At 38.2% G+C, this 14,053-nt stretch overlaps 1 protein-coding gene across 1 annotated transcript in view; it reads right to left on the bottom strand.

The window, feature by feature from the left end:
* Positions 1–7,326, bottom strand: part of GZMK (granzyme K) — a gene marked incomplete at both ends in the record, with an annotated part of 73,428 nt that extends 66,102 nt beyond the window's left edge. Inside the window, 4 exon segments of the mRNA XM_080702732.1 lie at positions 377–527; positions 6,866–6,942; positions 6,946–7,013; positions 7,236–7,326. Of these exon segments, the coding sequence (XP_080558858.1) occupies positions 377–527; positions 6,866–6,942; positions 6,946–7,013; positions 7,236–7,326 (387 nt within the window).
* Between the last annotated feature and the right edge of the window lie 6,727 nt (positions 7,327–14,053).

Below are 14,053 nucleotides of genomic sequence, written 5' to 3'. Positions count from 1 at the left end.
CTAGCCTAAGCTGTAACTCACTTCTAGGTCCCTGAAGTCACTTAACTGGCTCTGTTGTATTTTTCAATGGCTAATGAGACAAGCATTTAGGAAAATCACTTTCAGTGCGGGTACTTGGGTCCATTGAATTGTTCCCCTCCAATGTATCTGAGCATCAGAGTTGGTTTTCCTTGTATAAACATATCCCTGATGCATTTGTGATAAACTTTTTGTTTCTTTTAAGGCAGGGTATGAAGTAACATGGGTCCATACAGCATATGTCATAATCACCACAAACATGGTTAGAGTGTTAAAAAAATGCTTTTGTGAGGATGCTTTACTTAAGCCATGCTGTATAAAAATGTTGGGGAAATCAAAGGAAGGGTATGCTACATACCTTTACCAGCATGATGTCATTGGATTCAGAATCTGATTTAGATCTTGAGAATGGGATACATTTTAAAATCTCAAACGTTTGTTTGGTGGGCTCATTCTTGGAGAGAGAATGTGCTCCTAAAACCACTGTGGGAAATTGGCCTTTGGCAAACCTAAAAAAACAAATGCAAATGCAAAGAGAATGCAGTAACAGAATGATTTGCAGATCTTTCAGTGGAGAGCAGAGGTGCCAGAGAGAGTTGAATAATACAAATCCAAGGACACACTGCGAGGTAACCTGCTTAGGATTAGGTAGAGAGGATCGCATCATGAATGGATGCTATCAAGGCCCAAGTGGCTTTTTCTTGATCCATCCCAGCCTGACTGTCCCATATTGTAAAAACATCAGAACTTGTACCTAGTTGTGAGGAGAAAAGAGGCGAAGTTCTAATGGACTTAGGCCAAGGGAACTTGAACTTATGTTCATTTAAATAAAAATAAGACATTGTATTTCTTTTCTAATTTTTATTGGTGCATTGTAGTCATACATCTACACTGTATTTCTTGAGTTTGTGGTTGGAGATTTATACTAACTACCATTCAAGGATTTTTTGTTATGGTAAAGTATATATAACCAAATATTCTGTTTGAACTTTTTTTTTTTTTTTTTTTTTGCAGTGCTGGGGATTGAACCCAGGGGTGTTCTATTACAGTTACACCTCCAACCTTTTTTTTTTTTTTATTTTGAGATAGGAGTTCCCTAAATTGCCCCAGGCTGATCTCAAATCTGCAATTCTCTTGCCTCAGCCTCCCAAGTACTGGGATCACAGGCGTGTGCCACTGCGCCTGGCTCCATTTTAACCATTTTGAATGCATATTTGGTGGCACTAAGCACATGTTTAGTGTTATTTATCCATCACTATCATTCATCTCTAGAACTTTTTCATCTTCCCAAAATTAAGTGTTTAAATCACCAAGGTAGCCAGGTGTGGTGGCGCACACTTGTAATCCCTGCGCTTGGGAAAGCAGAGACAGGAGGATCGCGCAGGTTCGAAGCCAGCCACGCTGGCTTAAGAGACGATGTTTCCAAATTAAAAAAAAAATATATATATACATATATATACATATATACATATATACACATATGTACACACATATAAACATATAAACATACATACATATATGTACATATATGTACATATATACACACATATATATGTATGTGTGTGTATATATGTATATATATGTATGTATGTATGTATGTATATATATATATATATATATATATATATATATATATATATATATGTTTGGGAGTGTAGCCTGGAGGTAGAAGAGCTTCCAGGAACCCCAGTACCACCAAAAATAAAAAAAAATCACTAAGGTAAAGACTTAACTCTGCACTTGCTCTTCATGTCCAGAACTCATCTCAGGAACATGGGTCCCATTGCATGGCACTCAAGTATGCTCGAAAGCATGGTACCCTCAATTATAAAGATGATTTGGACAGGAAATGAAACTTTTGCTCATGGTAAAAATCTATGCTAGTTCGAAAAGAAGATACATGAAGGTCAGTAGCCATTGATAACTCCATTCTGGTAATTTATAGGGAATAAACTGAGGAGTTAGGTGAAGAAACACAGGCTTTGTGTTCTGTTTTATTTTTAAATATCCAGTTGTACACAGTTCTAGTCTGAGTGTTTCAGCACTGCCACAATTAATCTAATTCATTTTATGTTTGTAAAATCACATTCATATAGCCAATGGTGAAAGTGGAAATGATTTTGGTTTTTTTTGTGTGTAGTTTTTGGTAACACCTTTGAGCCATTTGTATACTATTGAGATATCCCATTACAATGTGAACATTTTTTTTGTGGGTCCAGGGATGGAACCCAGGGGCATTCGACCTCCAAGCTACACCCCCTGCCTTATTTTTTGTTCTTTGTTTTGGAATAAGGTCTCACTAAGTTGCAGAGGGCCCCACTAAGTAGCTGAGGCTGTCTGCGAACCGTGATCCTCCAGTCTCAGCCTCCAAAATGCAGGGATTACAAGTGTGTGCCACCACACTGGGCTACAATGTGTATCTTTATTGCAGCCACCTCAAATCTTGTTTTGGAACAAGAAAGGTTATAAAAATAATTATACTTATTAATTTACATGCAACTTTATTTGCTGCTTGAAAAAGGGATCAGTGCAGAATATAGTGAAGGCACATATACATACAAATTATCAAAAGGTCATGAACATTATGATGTACACAGAAACAGAGAGAAAGGAAAAAGTGGTTGTTTCAGGTTAGGAGAATGTGCACATGACTGGGGTGGGGAGGGTTCTACACATGGCAGAACTGTGACTGCCTGAAATGACTACTTCTTGGTTTCTACCAAAAGAGTTTATTTTGGGAATTCCAGCTCTATTTGTTGAAAAGTTTGCCTATTGCAAAATCAGGCTAGAGATGAAATTTCTCATAGGACATGGCTTAGATTTCCTAGGACTGATTCAAATTCAAATTCAACATACCCAGTAACCCCAAAGCTTTGGAGGAGAAGGATGATATAAAATCACCAGGATTAGCACTTTACCAGAAAAGTGGGTATGTGCATAAACAACTCACACAGGAAGGGTTGTGAAGTACAAAGGTGGGGTGTGGAAGGTGGATTCTGATGGAGGGAGGGGTGTTGAGAAACTTTCTGGTTTTCTTTTATCTTTTGCTCATTTTCTTGACTAGCTATTGCCTTTGACAGGTTATCTTTGGTTATCTTTGTCTCCACTGGGACAGGCTAACATCAAAAACAACTCAAGCAGATAGTTATGTTTCTGAACTTTCAGTTTCTAGATATTCCTAAACTGAAATCTGTCCTTCCAAGGTCAGTCTTTCTGCCCAGGGATAACTGCAATTGCCTGATTCTAGTATTCTACCTCTTTAGCTAACCTCTGATCTGAATTCACACAGAGAAGAAGTAAGAATACAGTTTTGTTCATTTGCACAGCTCAGAGTTTCTCCAAAAATGGTCTTCAGAGCTGCTTCAGAATCACTTGGGGTTATGTGTTTAAATAGAGTTTCTTGGCCAGGTGTGGTGGCACACTCTTGTAATCCCAATACTTGGGAGTCTGAGACAGGAGGCCACAGGTTTGAGGTCAGCCTTAGAAAATAGTGAGACTTTCATGAACCTAGCAAGACCCTGATTCAAAATAAAAACAAAATAGGCCTCAGAGTTCAATTCCCACTAAAATATAATACAAAATATAACTAACAAAAATACAATATAAAATATAAATATAAAATGGAGCTTTCTGAATCTCATTCTGAATTTACCTGCAACAGAACTCCACATAGAACTTACAACAATACAGTGCTTTCAATGTCTACTAAAACATGTTTGTAAACACTGTCTCAATTGAACCAAACAATACTCTTCTCAGTGTTGTTAAAGCTGATAAGCTGTATATGCCTCACTAGCAAAAGGGCATTCTATGTGGTCCAAGGTGACACATCTCATAAGTAGGGGAATCAGGACCACATAGTAGGGGCATCAACTTTTGTGACTCCAAGTCCATCACTCTTTCTTTCCTTAACTACTCTTTAAGCCCCATGCCAAGCCCCTTCAAGCCTCTTATTTCCTCAGCCACCCTGCCTTGATGCTGAGACGTGCTTCTGTTTAGATCCACTCCTGAGGACTGGCAGCAATGTTAGGGTTCTTGTTTCTTGGAGGTCTCTCTTGCCGCAGGGAGCAAGGTTTTCCTAGTCCCATCCCCTTGACACAAGTGGACTATCAGGTTAGCTCCTTGATTGTTACCAAGGATACCAAATTTGATAACATCTATTAAAATTTTATGTTCTGTGTTAGGCATTTTATTCTGGTTTTCTCTCACTTATACCTTTCACCAGCTATGCAGGTAGGTAATATGATGATCTATTTTGCAGATAAAGAATTTGAGGTGTAGGTACATGAACAAACTCGAGAATACCATACAGATATTAGATGGAGTTTCTAGGACGAACACCCAGCCTGGATTAGAACTCAGTTGGTTTGAATCCAGATCCTTAAGGATTAACCATTGTCTTCAGAGAGCCTTGAGTGTTTGAGGTGAGGTAAGGCCTTAAAAAAAGGTTTCATCTAATACCTAGATAGGCAGGTGGCTGCAGTGGGGTAGGGGGAGTGCTTAGTGAAGAAGGGCACTGGAGGACACTTAGGAAGATAGTGGACTGTAGCTGGTGAGAGTTTTGTTCCTATTAAATTAAAAATGCTTTTGAATGCTTTCGTTTATGTTTGACAGGGTAACTACTAAAGGGACCAAGTACTAAGGGAGGGGCTGTATGAGTGGTGAGAAGGAATCATTCCCAGATTTGGCCCACTTCACCATTTTGCTAAGGGGAGGTGCAGGGTTAGTAAACTATTCCCAAAGGATACTTGTGAGTACATTTGTGGGAAGCCACCATTGAACTATTTCATAAATATTTTGAATTTCATAAGCCTTACTATTTTTCTAAGCACTGAACTGCCTACAGTTTTACACCCAAGTCTCCCAGAGAGGAAACTCGAGCTACATATTTTGAAGTTCTTCATACGCCAGCCATTTAAAAGCACATTTAGCAATAGTTATTTATTTATTTTTTAACTTCAAGACATCCCTCCAGTCTTTTAAACTAATCTCTTTCTTCCACTTTGGGAATATAGTTCTTTTAAGTCAGCGTGAAAACATTTAAAATCCTACTTAATATTATTTACCTTTCTAAAGCACTTCATGGTTTATGAAGAATGTCTTCATGTACCATGTTTCAGGCTTAGAGAGAGAAAAAAAAAACTTTCCAATCTGTTTCCTTCTTGCCATCCAGAATATGTTGAAAATTTATAAGTTCAGCTGTGTGTCTGGAAAGCTCATAGTCCATTTGAATGTGTACTATAAGCATATTTGAAGTTGTGCACATTTTTCATTGAATGAACAGTCACTTTTCCTCACTGGTCCTGAGAGTACAAGTGCCAGGGACAGTGTACAGAAGTGACGGGAATTGAGGGGTAAGGCCTAGGAAGGCAAGAGCCCCATTCAAGTGAAGTTACTGCACAAAATTGGAAATGAGTGTCTTGTGGCTTAGAAGTAAAACAAATTCTTCTGTCTGCAGGCTTTGGAACTTCCAATCCTTGTTCAAATTATAATAGGACCAGCAGATAATACCACCAAAGGATGAAAATCAAGTCAGTTCAGTTATTCTGATTAGAAAAAACTGATGCCCAGACAGCAAACCATGATGGCTAAGATATATTCTTAAGTGAAGGGCTGTAACTATGTAAGGAAAAGAAAAGGCTCCATCTCAGCATCTTTAGCCAAGAAACATAAGACAAACCATGCAAAAAATAAAAAAACCCCAAAATCCAAACAAAAGAAAAGGAAACAACAAACACCAAATTAATTTTCCACTGCCTTTCCTTTTGTGATGGTTGCAATATCCCAAGATAAGTTTTTGCTTTATTAGCTGAAACAAAAGAATCCAAGGCTAAAGTGGACTTCGGGAAATTGTACTGTCTTCGGCAAAGCTTTAATTTAAGTATCCCAGAAAAATAACTCTCTTTCACTTTTTACAAACCCTCTATAACTTTTTCTCCAACCTGAGGAAGTTGTTACCACTTATTGCTGTGATTCCCAAATTGTGGGCTGTAGCTGTCTGGAGGAGGGGATAGGGTAGAGGAACTAAAGAGTCCAAATATCCATGGAAAATCAGTCTCTCAAATATACACTAATAATATTGGCTGCAATAGATTTGTGCTTACTAAATGTGCCAAACATGCTAACATACTTAAATTGATACTTTTTAATTCTCAAAACTCCATGAAATAGTGTCTGATAGTCTCCCCGTATGCACATTGTGCTTTTTGGTGTTTTATTGAAAATATTAGTTGGAAAGTTCCAGAAATAAAAAATTCTTAAGTTTTAAATCACTTTTAATGATAGCATATTGCTAAAATTGTTCTATTTTTATTACTGCTGCTGTTAATCTTTTGCTGTGCCTAATTTATAAATTAAACTTTCACATAGGTATTTATGCATAGGAAAACCCAGTACATATAGGGTTTAGTACCATTGGAAGTTTCAGGCATCTGAGAGATGTCTTGGGACATATTCCCTGTTGATAAGGGAGGACTACTAGACTTATTATTAATTCCCATTTGTAAAATAGGGACGCTGAAAAAGACAGCTCAAGTTGTCTGATTTCTTCCTGAACAGTATGATGTAACAAGGTCAAAGCTATCACTGCTTCCGTTATTACTGTTGCTATATTCCTTAGATTGAAGACGTGACTTTGTCTAATGTTTTGGCTCAGGAAAAATTCCTACTCTCTTCACAAAGGAAGACCCAGGGCAGAAAATATGGATGCACAAGGGAGTCAATAAAATCCAGTAGTTGGCCAGTGATTACAGACTCTGACCGTAGTTCAAATTCTGCCCAGGAGAGGCAAGTTTTTCTTTTAACCAACAAGAAAAACCAAAGACATGGGACAGTGCAGAAGACTCACTGAATGTGGCAATGAGCTGCTGTCAGCATCCACTGGGGAAGGATCAGAACCCCTCCACAAGCGTGTTGGCCATGGTACTAGATGGAGGCCATAAAGGGCCTGGAATGGGGTACTACTTCATGGCCTCCGATCACTTCCATATTGAAACCTGCAAAAGCAAGCCAAAATGTTTCACATAAAAGATCCAAGCAATTATACATAATTCTTTTGATGACAGTCACTACAGTATTTTCAAAGATTAAAAAAAGCACTCCTATCTAACAGTTAATATAATTTTGCTGCCGAACAGTTGCACAAATGTAAGAGCTGTGAAGGACAGAAATGCTTGTGAAAATCCTATTCAATCATTAGATAGTCACTTAATGTTTACAGTGTGGTAGGAATAGGAGATACTTATATTCTGGAGTCATACAAGCCCCAGCTATGAAGAAAAACAGAGAAAAAGAAGAAAACCTTGTCATCTCAGATTTAAGATGCTCAAATGAAATACTTTCATCTAATTGATGGAGAAAGAAGATTCTGAAGGCTGAGTCTTATTCTTGCAAGTTTTAACTTTCTCACCACAAGTGCTCTAGAGGTAAGATTTTTCACACATTTAAAAAGTATATTGTCAGTTTAGGAAGATTCAGGTCTGTGTTTTTAGTGCTTTTGGGGGAGGAGTATATGTGTAATAAATGGCATTATGGGAGGTAGCCATCTCCCATATTCATATAAGAATACGCATGTTACTAATAGTAAAAGAATAAAAATATCCAAGCAATAATTACCTGGTGAAGTTGTCGGCAAGGTTCAAAGATATTCATCACTCTAAAGCAATACTTAATATTTTTTCTGGCATAAAATTGTGCCCATCATATTTAATTCCTTTCTCTTTCATTTGGAAATAGAGTTATGATGAAGAGAGACATGGAACCTTGCACAGAACATGGTTGCTTTACAGTGCGGCTTAGCTAAACCTTGAATGTCATCCAGAGAAACCCATATGTTTTGCAAGCAAGCTATTCCTAGTTCTGCCATCTCCTCTAAATATGACCAAATTTGGCTAATTTTAGTTACATTTTTGAGAGATTTAATAATGTTATTAAAGGGAGACTATTGGCAACATATTTTTGTTTTAAAGTCTTTCTTGTACTCATTTTTAATTGGAAATGATCATATGTTTATCCAGGGCTTTAATAATAATCTTTTTTAAATCAAAGGCTAAATTTCATCTCTCTCTCCCGAAATGAAGACAATACATTGCTAGACCTCCCCATGCATTCACTCTTTCACTACAAAAAGTATTAGATTTAAGATTCTACAAGGTTCTATTTGTTCTGGGTACTGATAAACAAATATTATAAAATGAATACAAACAGATAACCCAGGCACTAGAATGCCAATGCTTTCTAAAAGCACTGACTAAAATTTGCATTGAATTAGTTCATCCTTTTATCCCCGAAGATATATGCAATCTATCGCCATTATTTTTCATAAAGAAGAATACAATCCAGAGTTATTATACTTGGTAAGTTGCAATAGACTCCTACCAAATTGTTGTTTTCTTAGAAAAAAGTAGAAATAATAATAAACAATATTATATATTATACATTATAATTTTTTGTTGTATTGGGAATTGAACGCAAGGGCATTCTACCCCTGAACTATAGCTCCAGCCAGATTTTTTTTTTATTTTAAAGCAGGTTCTCACTACATTGACAGGCTGGCTTCCAAACTATGACCTCCTGTCTCAGCCTGCCAAATACTGAGATTACAGGCATATACCAGCACACTTGGCTTGTACTTTACAATTTAATAATATATAAGGCTTTTTGCCTTAAGTTACTTCCAAATTTCTCTTTACATGATAATTTATATCTTCATGTTTATGTCCGTGAAGAAGGCAGGAAACAATTCTATTTATGTTACAACTGAAGAAACAAGCTCAGAGAGGCTAATTTGTCAAAGGCTGCATAGCATATGACCTGGTCCACCCTTTGCCTGACTGAAACACCTTGCATGTTAACAAGAACACGGCCAGAGGGCAGAGTTTGATAAGTAGCCTGTTTTCACTTCACCAGGGTGCAGTGAGAGCAAAGCTTTCTGACTGTTAAACAGAACAGACCAAACCTGCATAGAGCAGTGACTTCCTGCCAGAGAGGACAAAAGGTGAGACAAAGAGGGGACAGGTTAAGAAAAGCCACAAACTTAAGAAACCAAACGTGTTAGTTGCACCCAGTGTCCCTGAGAATTTCCAAGTCATCTCGGTCTCTGTTGATGGGCTCAGGACGCATCCCGCCTGTGCCACTTGTCCACATCAACAGGTGGACAAGCTGATACCAGCTCCTGACTATAATCCCCGTGATGCTGGTGATGCTGGGGGCATAATGAAAAAGGAGTGTGGCTTGAACTGTGAGGAAGACAAAGCTTACAGTGATGACATGGTTAAAAGCACCTCCCAGCTGCTTATTTCTCTGTAGTGGGGACTCACTTTTTACAAATCGCTTGACATTTTCAGCTGTATTTCTAGGGAGGTGGCTGTCATTAGTCTTGTTTTGTGGATGAAGACATTGGAGCTCAGAGAGGGCTTAAAATGACCCAGCAAGCAGGTGGCCCTGAAACCTTTATGTGCTGGCTCTAGGCTTCGTGTTCCTTTCAACTTGACCACAGGCCTGTCTTGCTTTGAGAAATCTCCGGGGCTTAGATGCTTCAAGAGGCAAACTGTGCAGAGGGAAAAAGGAGTTAGCCCTGCCCCCTGCAATTAGGCATGGGTGAGATTTAGTTCAATTGAGAAGATAGTCTCATAATTCTTTCTTGTAGGTGACCTGGAAAATTCTGAGAATTGTGTTGATTTATAGTAATGAGTTATTTGGTTTTGGCTTCAGACGGATGTTCTAGTTAATAGTATCATTTGTTATTGTATCCAGGATCCTGGATTTGAAGACAGTGGGCTGTGTAACATGATGAGCTCGGCTATCTAATTTATTTCTGGGTGTTGCTTTTTGTTCTGTTGAGTCTGCTGCGGGGAGAGCCCTGTTTGCTTTGGATGGCTTTTGCAACAGCTGTGCCGGGCTGAGCGAGTACAAGGCAGCGTTCAGCCTGGGACTGGCTTCCCGCATCAGGAGTCTTTGGGTTTCCTTTGCTGTGCTGTGTTTAGCTATCCTCATTAGCTGTTCTTAGAGATGTTGTTTTTGATACTCCTGCATTTCAGGAGACCCTCATGGAATGGCTGTCCTAAAGCTCACAAGGCCATGTGTGTGGCTGTTCTGGGCTGCCTTTCTTCAATAGCTCAGGCACCTGTTACATCAGATTCATAAACCATGCCCCCTAGGACTGTGCCACTCAAAGCTTGGTTCCCAGATCTTATGTATGCATGAAAGAATCCTGTGAGCAGGGATGACTGCCAAGAGAAGTTTTCAGCCTCCACCTATCTCCCAAGCTCTGGGTTTGTTGGAACGCTGGCTTTATGGAGAGGTAGGGAGGACTGCATGAGGCTTGTAAGAGTTTTAGGGAGAAAACTAGGGTCAGTATGGAGGCCAAGTAAAGGGAAAAGTGAAGGGAGAAGAACCAGTTGATAAGAAACAGAAGAAAGGTGGAGGCAGGAAAGGGAAGAAATAGAGAAATATTGTTGAGGACAGAAGGAAACAATCAATTTAGGAAGAGAGACCATATAGCACATCACTTCCATTTCTAGTTGAACATCTCAGATACTTGTATCGCGTCCCTAAGGCTCCGTCCTGCAGAGCCCCAGGAAAGAAGACACAAACGCCGAGTCTGCTGATGATGCTTCCTCTTTAATGCTCTCCCTCTTCAATGCGCACAGCAGGCAAATATATATCAGTCTCATAACCCCTCCCTCATCACTCCACCAACCCCAAGCTTCCCGCAGCTAGGGCATGAGCATTTCTAACCCTCTCATAGGCGGGCTGGTGGTAGCACGAGGCGCTGCGTCACTGATCATCCATAGGACGCCTGATAGGGCTCACTGCGCAGGCTCAGGGCACCGCCAGCCTCGTGAGCCTCGTGACTTGGCTGCAAGCCTAGGTGCCATCTTGAGTCCACGCTGGCAACAAGCCTGGGTGTCATCTCGGTCCAGCCGAGTGGGCCCCGACAACTTGGAATTTGTCTGTCAAAAGAATCAAGTTTATCATGTTGAAAGCAGTTGAATTGTTTAATCAGAAGGTTTCATAAAATGATATTTTACCAGGCAAAATTGTAGGTATTTTGAAAGGGAGAATCAAATTCACTAATGAGGGAAAAACAGTAATTGCCGTGGCCATGCTAGAACTCAATAAATGTTGTTGATTAATCAATTTGATATAGCATAACTGTTTATTGAGAATGAATAGTTGACATGCATTTCTAAATATGATAGATATACCTTTTGCAAAGTAAGACTGCTGACCAAATAATATAATATACAAACACACACTCATACAAACATGCACACTCATTCCACCATCTCACCCGACCTCTGAGTCCGTATCTTACTTTTTATAAAAAATAATTCCAACTGGATCAAATATTTTCCATGAAAAAATGAACTCATTAGTATTAAATAAAATGGTAAATTAAAAATAATGGTTAGGAGAGGAAGGCATAATGGAAAGCATCAATAAATCAAACTTTTAAGACTCTTGTAAGGCAAACTATTACCACTGGTTATATCCAAAGACATTATTATAAAATGTTTGTCATTTGTATCTCCCCTCAAAGGTAATGTCTTTAATATATAGACAATCCTTATAAATCAGTAGAAATGGGTGTAATGATAAGTGGGCTAAATGTAGGCATGACGTGTAAGTACAAATAAAATAATACTTTATTTTCCTCATTTTGGACTTAGCTTATATAATATTAAAATAATCATGATAATTATGGCATAAAAATAAAGCACATTTCAGATTTTTGCAAGGCTAAGTAAGTGTAAAGTTTGATATATTAAGGACACAACTATCATAGCAAGTACTGATAAAAAGGCCACAAAACTGGGAATAGATAATATCAACAAAAGCATAATCTACTAAATTCTCATTATTGGTTGACAAATCTGTTGAGAGATTGTGTCAACAATATAATTATCCTGCGATTTCTTTTAGATCTTGGACTTTGTAAACCTGCTTTCCTTTGCCAACTTCCTTCATTTACCTCTCTCTCCAAAGTCAGAGGACACACTTTCTGTTCTCACCAGAATTTCAAATAACTCTCCCCCTTGCAAGTTAGCCAAGTCTGTGAGCTCTCCTCTGGACCTATCAGACCTCTTTTCAGTCTGCAAGATGTTAACAAGGCCTCTAAGTCAACTGTCTAATCCTATATCACTCTTACCATTTATTTCTCAGAGTCCAGCTTAGACTATTGCTTCAGAGAGCCACAGAGCTATAGGGCTGGCCCATTAACTCCAGAGCAGGGAGCTCACTGCGTTCTCAAAGTTGTTTCCTGAATCTCTTGTTCATTGTCTAGATCTTCAACCACAGTAACCCTTCCAGATATTCCTTGACTTTCCTGGGCCCCCATTTCTCACCCTATAAGACTCTATTTTTAATCTCATTATTAGAATTATTTCTTTTTAACTGCTGATCTTTTTTCCCTGATAAATAAGAAGAACATCCATAGAGGGAAGCCTCTTCCTCATCCATCCATCCATCCATCCATCCACCCATCCATCCCTTTTCTCTCCCTTCCTATACTGTTTTCATTCAGCATACACATAATTTAATTTTTCAAGTATGTAGACATACATATTCCTGACAGATATTCACTTGATCATGTTTGCTCTTCAAATGATGATCCCTTCCTTTATTTCATAATCAATTTCCTCTCTCTTGTCATCTTGACAAATTATTTTCTCACTGTATAAGCCCATTATCAATGAATCTTGTGAGCATTCCTTGGTCCTCAATCTCTTTGATTTCTTTGCACCATCTCACTCAGCTGATAGGACGGCTTTTTTTTTTTTAAGCATCCTCTGCTCTGATCTCTGTCATATTTTTCTGTACTGACAACCTTTACCATTTTGATCCTTCTTTGTCTTTTTACTATGATTTTTTCCTTCTATTCTCTTTTTAAGCCCTTTCTGTTCTTTTTCGCCCAGTATTTTACAAAATTTGTGCCATGGGGTCATTATCCAGTGGTGTGATAATAATGATTGTCCTGAGAAAAAAATTTCTATGGCCTAAGAAATTTGGGAAATATAGAATGCTTTCTTTTTTTCCAAATATAGAAGTAATAGACTCAATATCTTGCTAAATATTGTTATGGTATTTAGGACTTCTCAGAGCCTTTAAATACTAAGATGTATTATTAATATCTAAGGGAATATGTGAGGATACAGCATGCTAAGTTTCTCAAACTTGGAACACAAAAGATTTATTCATTAGTGCATATCAAGGAAACTGGATTCTACAGAACTTGTGATGTAAAATTCTGTGTAGACTTTTCCACTCCCAGAACTTTAACCATCAACCTGTGTGTGGATTTTTCCACCTTAATTTCTCTTTAAAATATTGTTCCAATGTCTTTTATTCTACTACTCTTCTATAGTCTCTTTACTATCAAGTAAGAGTAGATTATTTTCTACTCACTAGCTCTATTCCAGTCAAGAATTTACTCAATTAGTCAGGTCTTGGAGAAAATTGCATCTTTTTTTTTTTTTAACATGATGTTTCCTGAGCATTTCATGTGGAAATGCTTTCTTCTTTTTCCAAAGCAGGAAGGACCCATAGAAGTGACTCTAGGTCTCCAGCCATAGTAACTCTTCTAGACACTCTTCAGGTTTCCTGGGTCCCCATTTCTCACCCTATAAGACATCATTTGACTCACCATCTTGCTCAATATTATTATGGTATTTATGACAGTTCCCTATTTCTTTAGTCTATTTATCTCTGAGATTGTTAACTTCTTGAGGACTGTGTCTATATACTTTTTATCAGAAAGAAATACTTTCAGCTGCAAATAGCAGAAAATCTTGCACACAGGGACTTAGACAACAAAGACATTTATTTTATCATATAACTTTTTGTTATATGATAGCTCTACCAGGGTTGACTAATTTTTGTCACAGGATAATTCTGCCAGTATTGATGAATTCAGTGACTTGACACTGCATTCAGGACTCAGGTGTGCCTTCTTTGTCCTCTCAAGTCTCTATTCCATGGACCCACATATCACAATAGAATAAAGGGAAGAATAAACCGGCATTCCTTACAGATT

Source organism: Muscardinus avellanarius (genome assembly GCF_963383645.1).
Source record: "Muscardinus avellanarius genome assembly, chromosome: 1".
NCBI lineage: Eukaryota > Metazoa > Chordata > Mammalia > Rodentia > Gliridae > Muscardinus > Muscardinus avellanarius.
The sequence above is the reverse complement of the archived record's forward strand: the minus strand, read 5'-3'. Positions and strand labels throughout refer to the sequence as shown.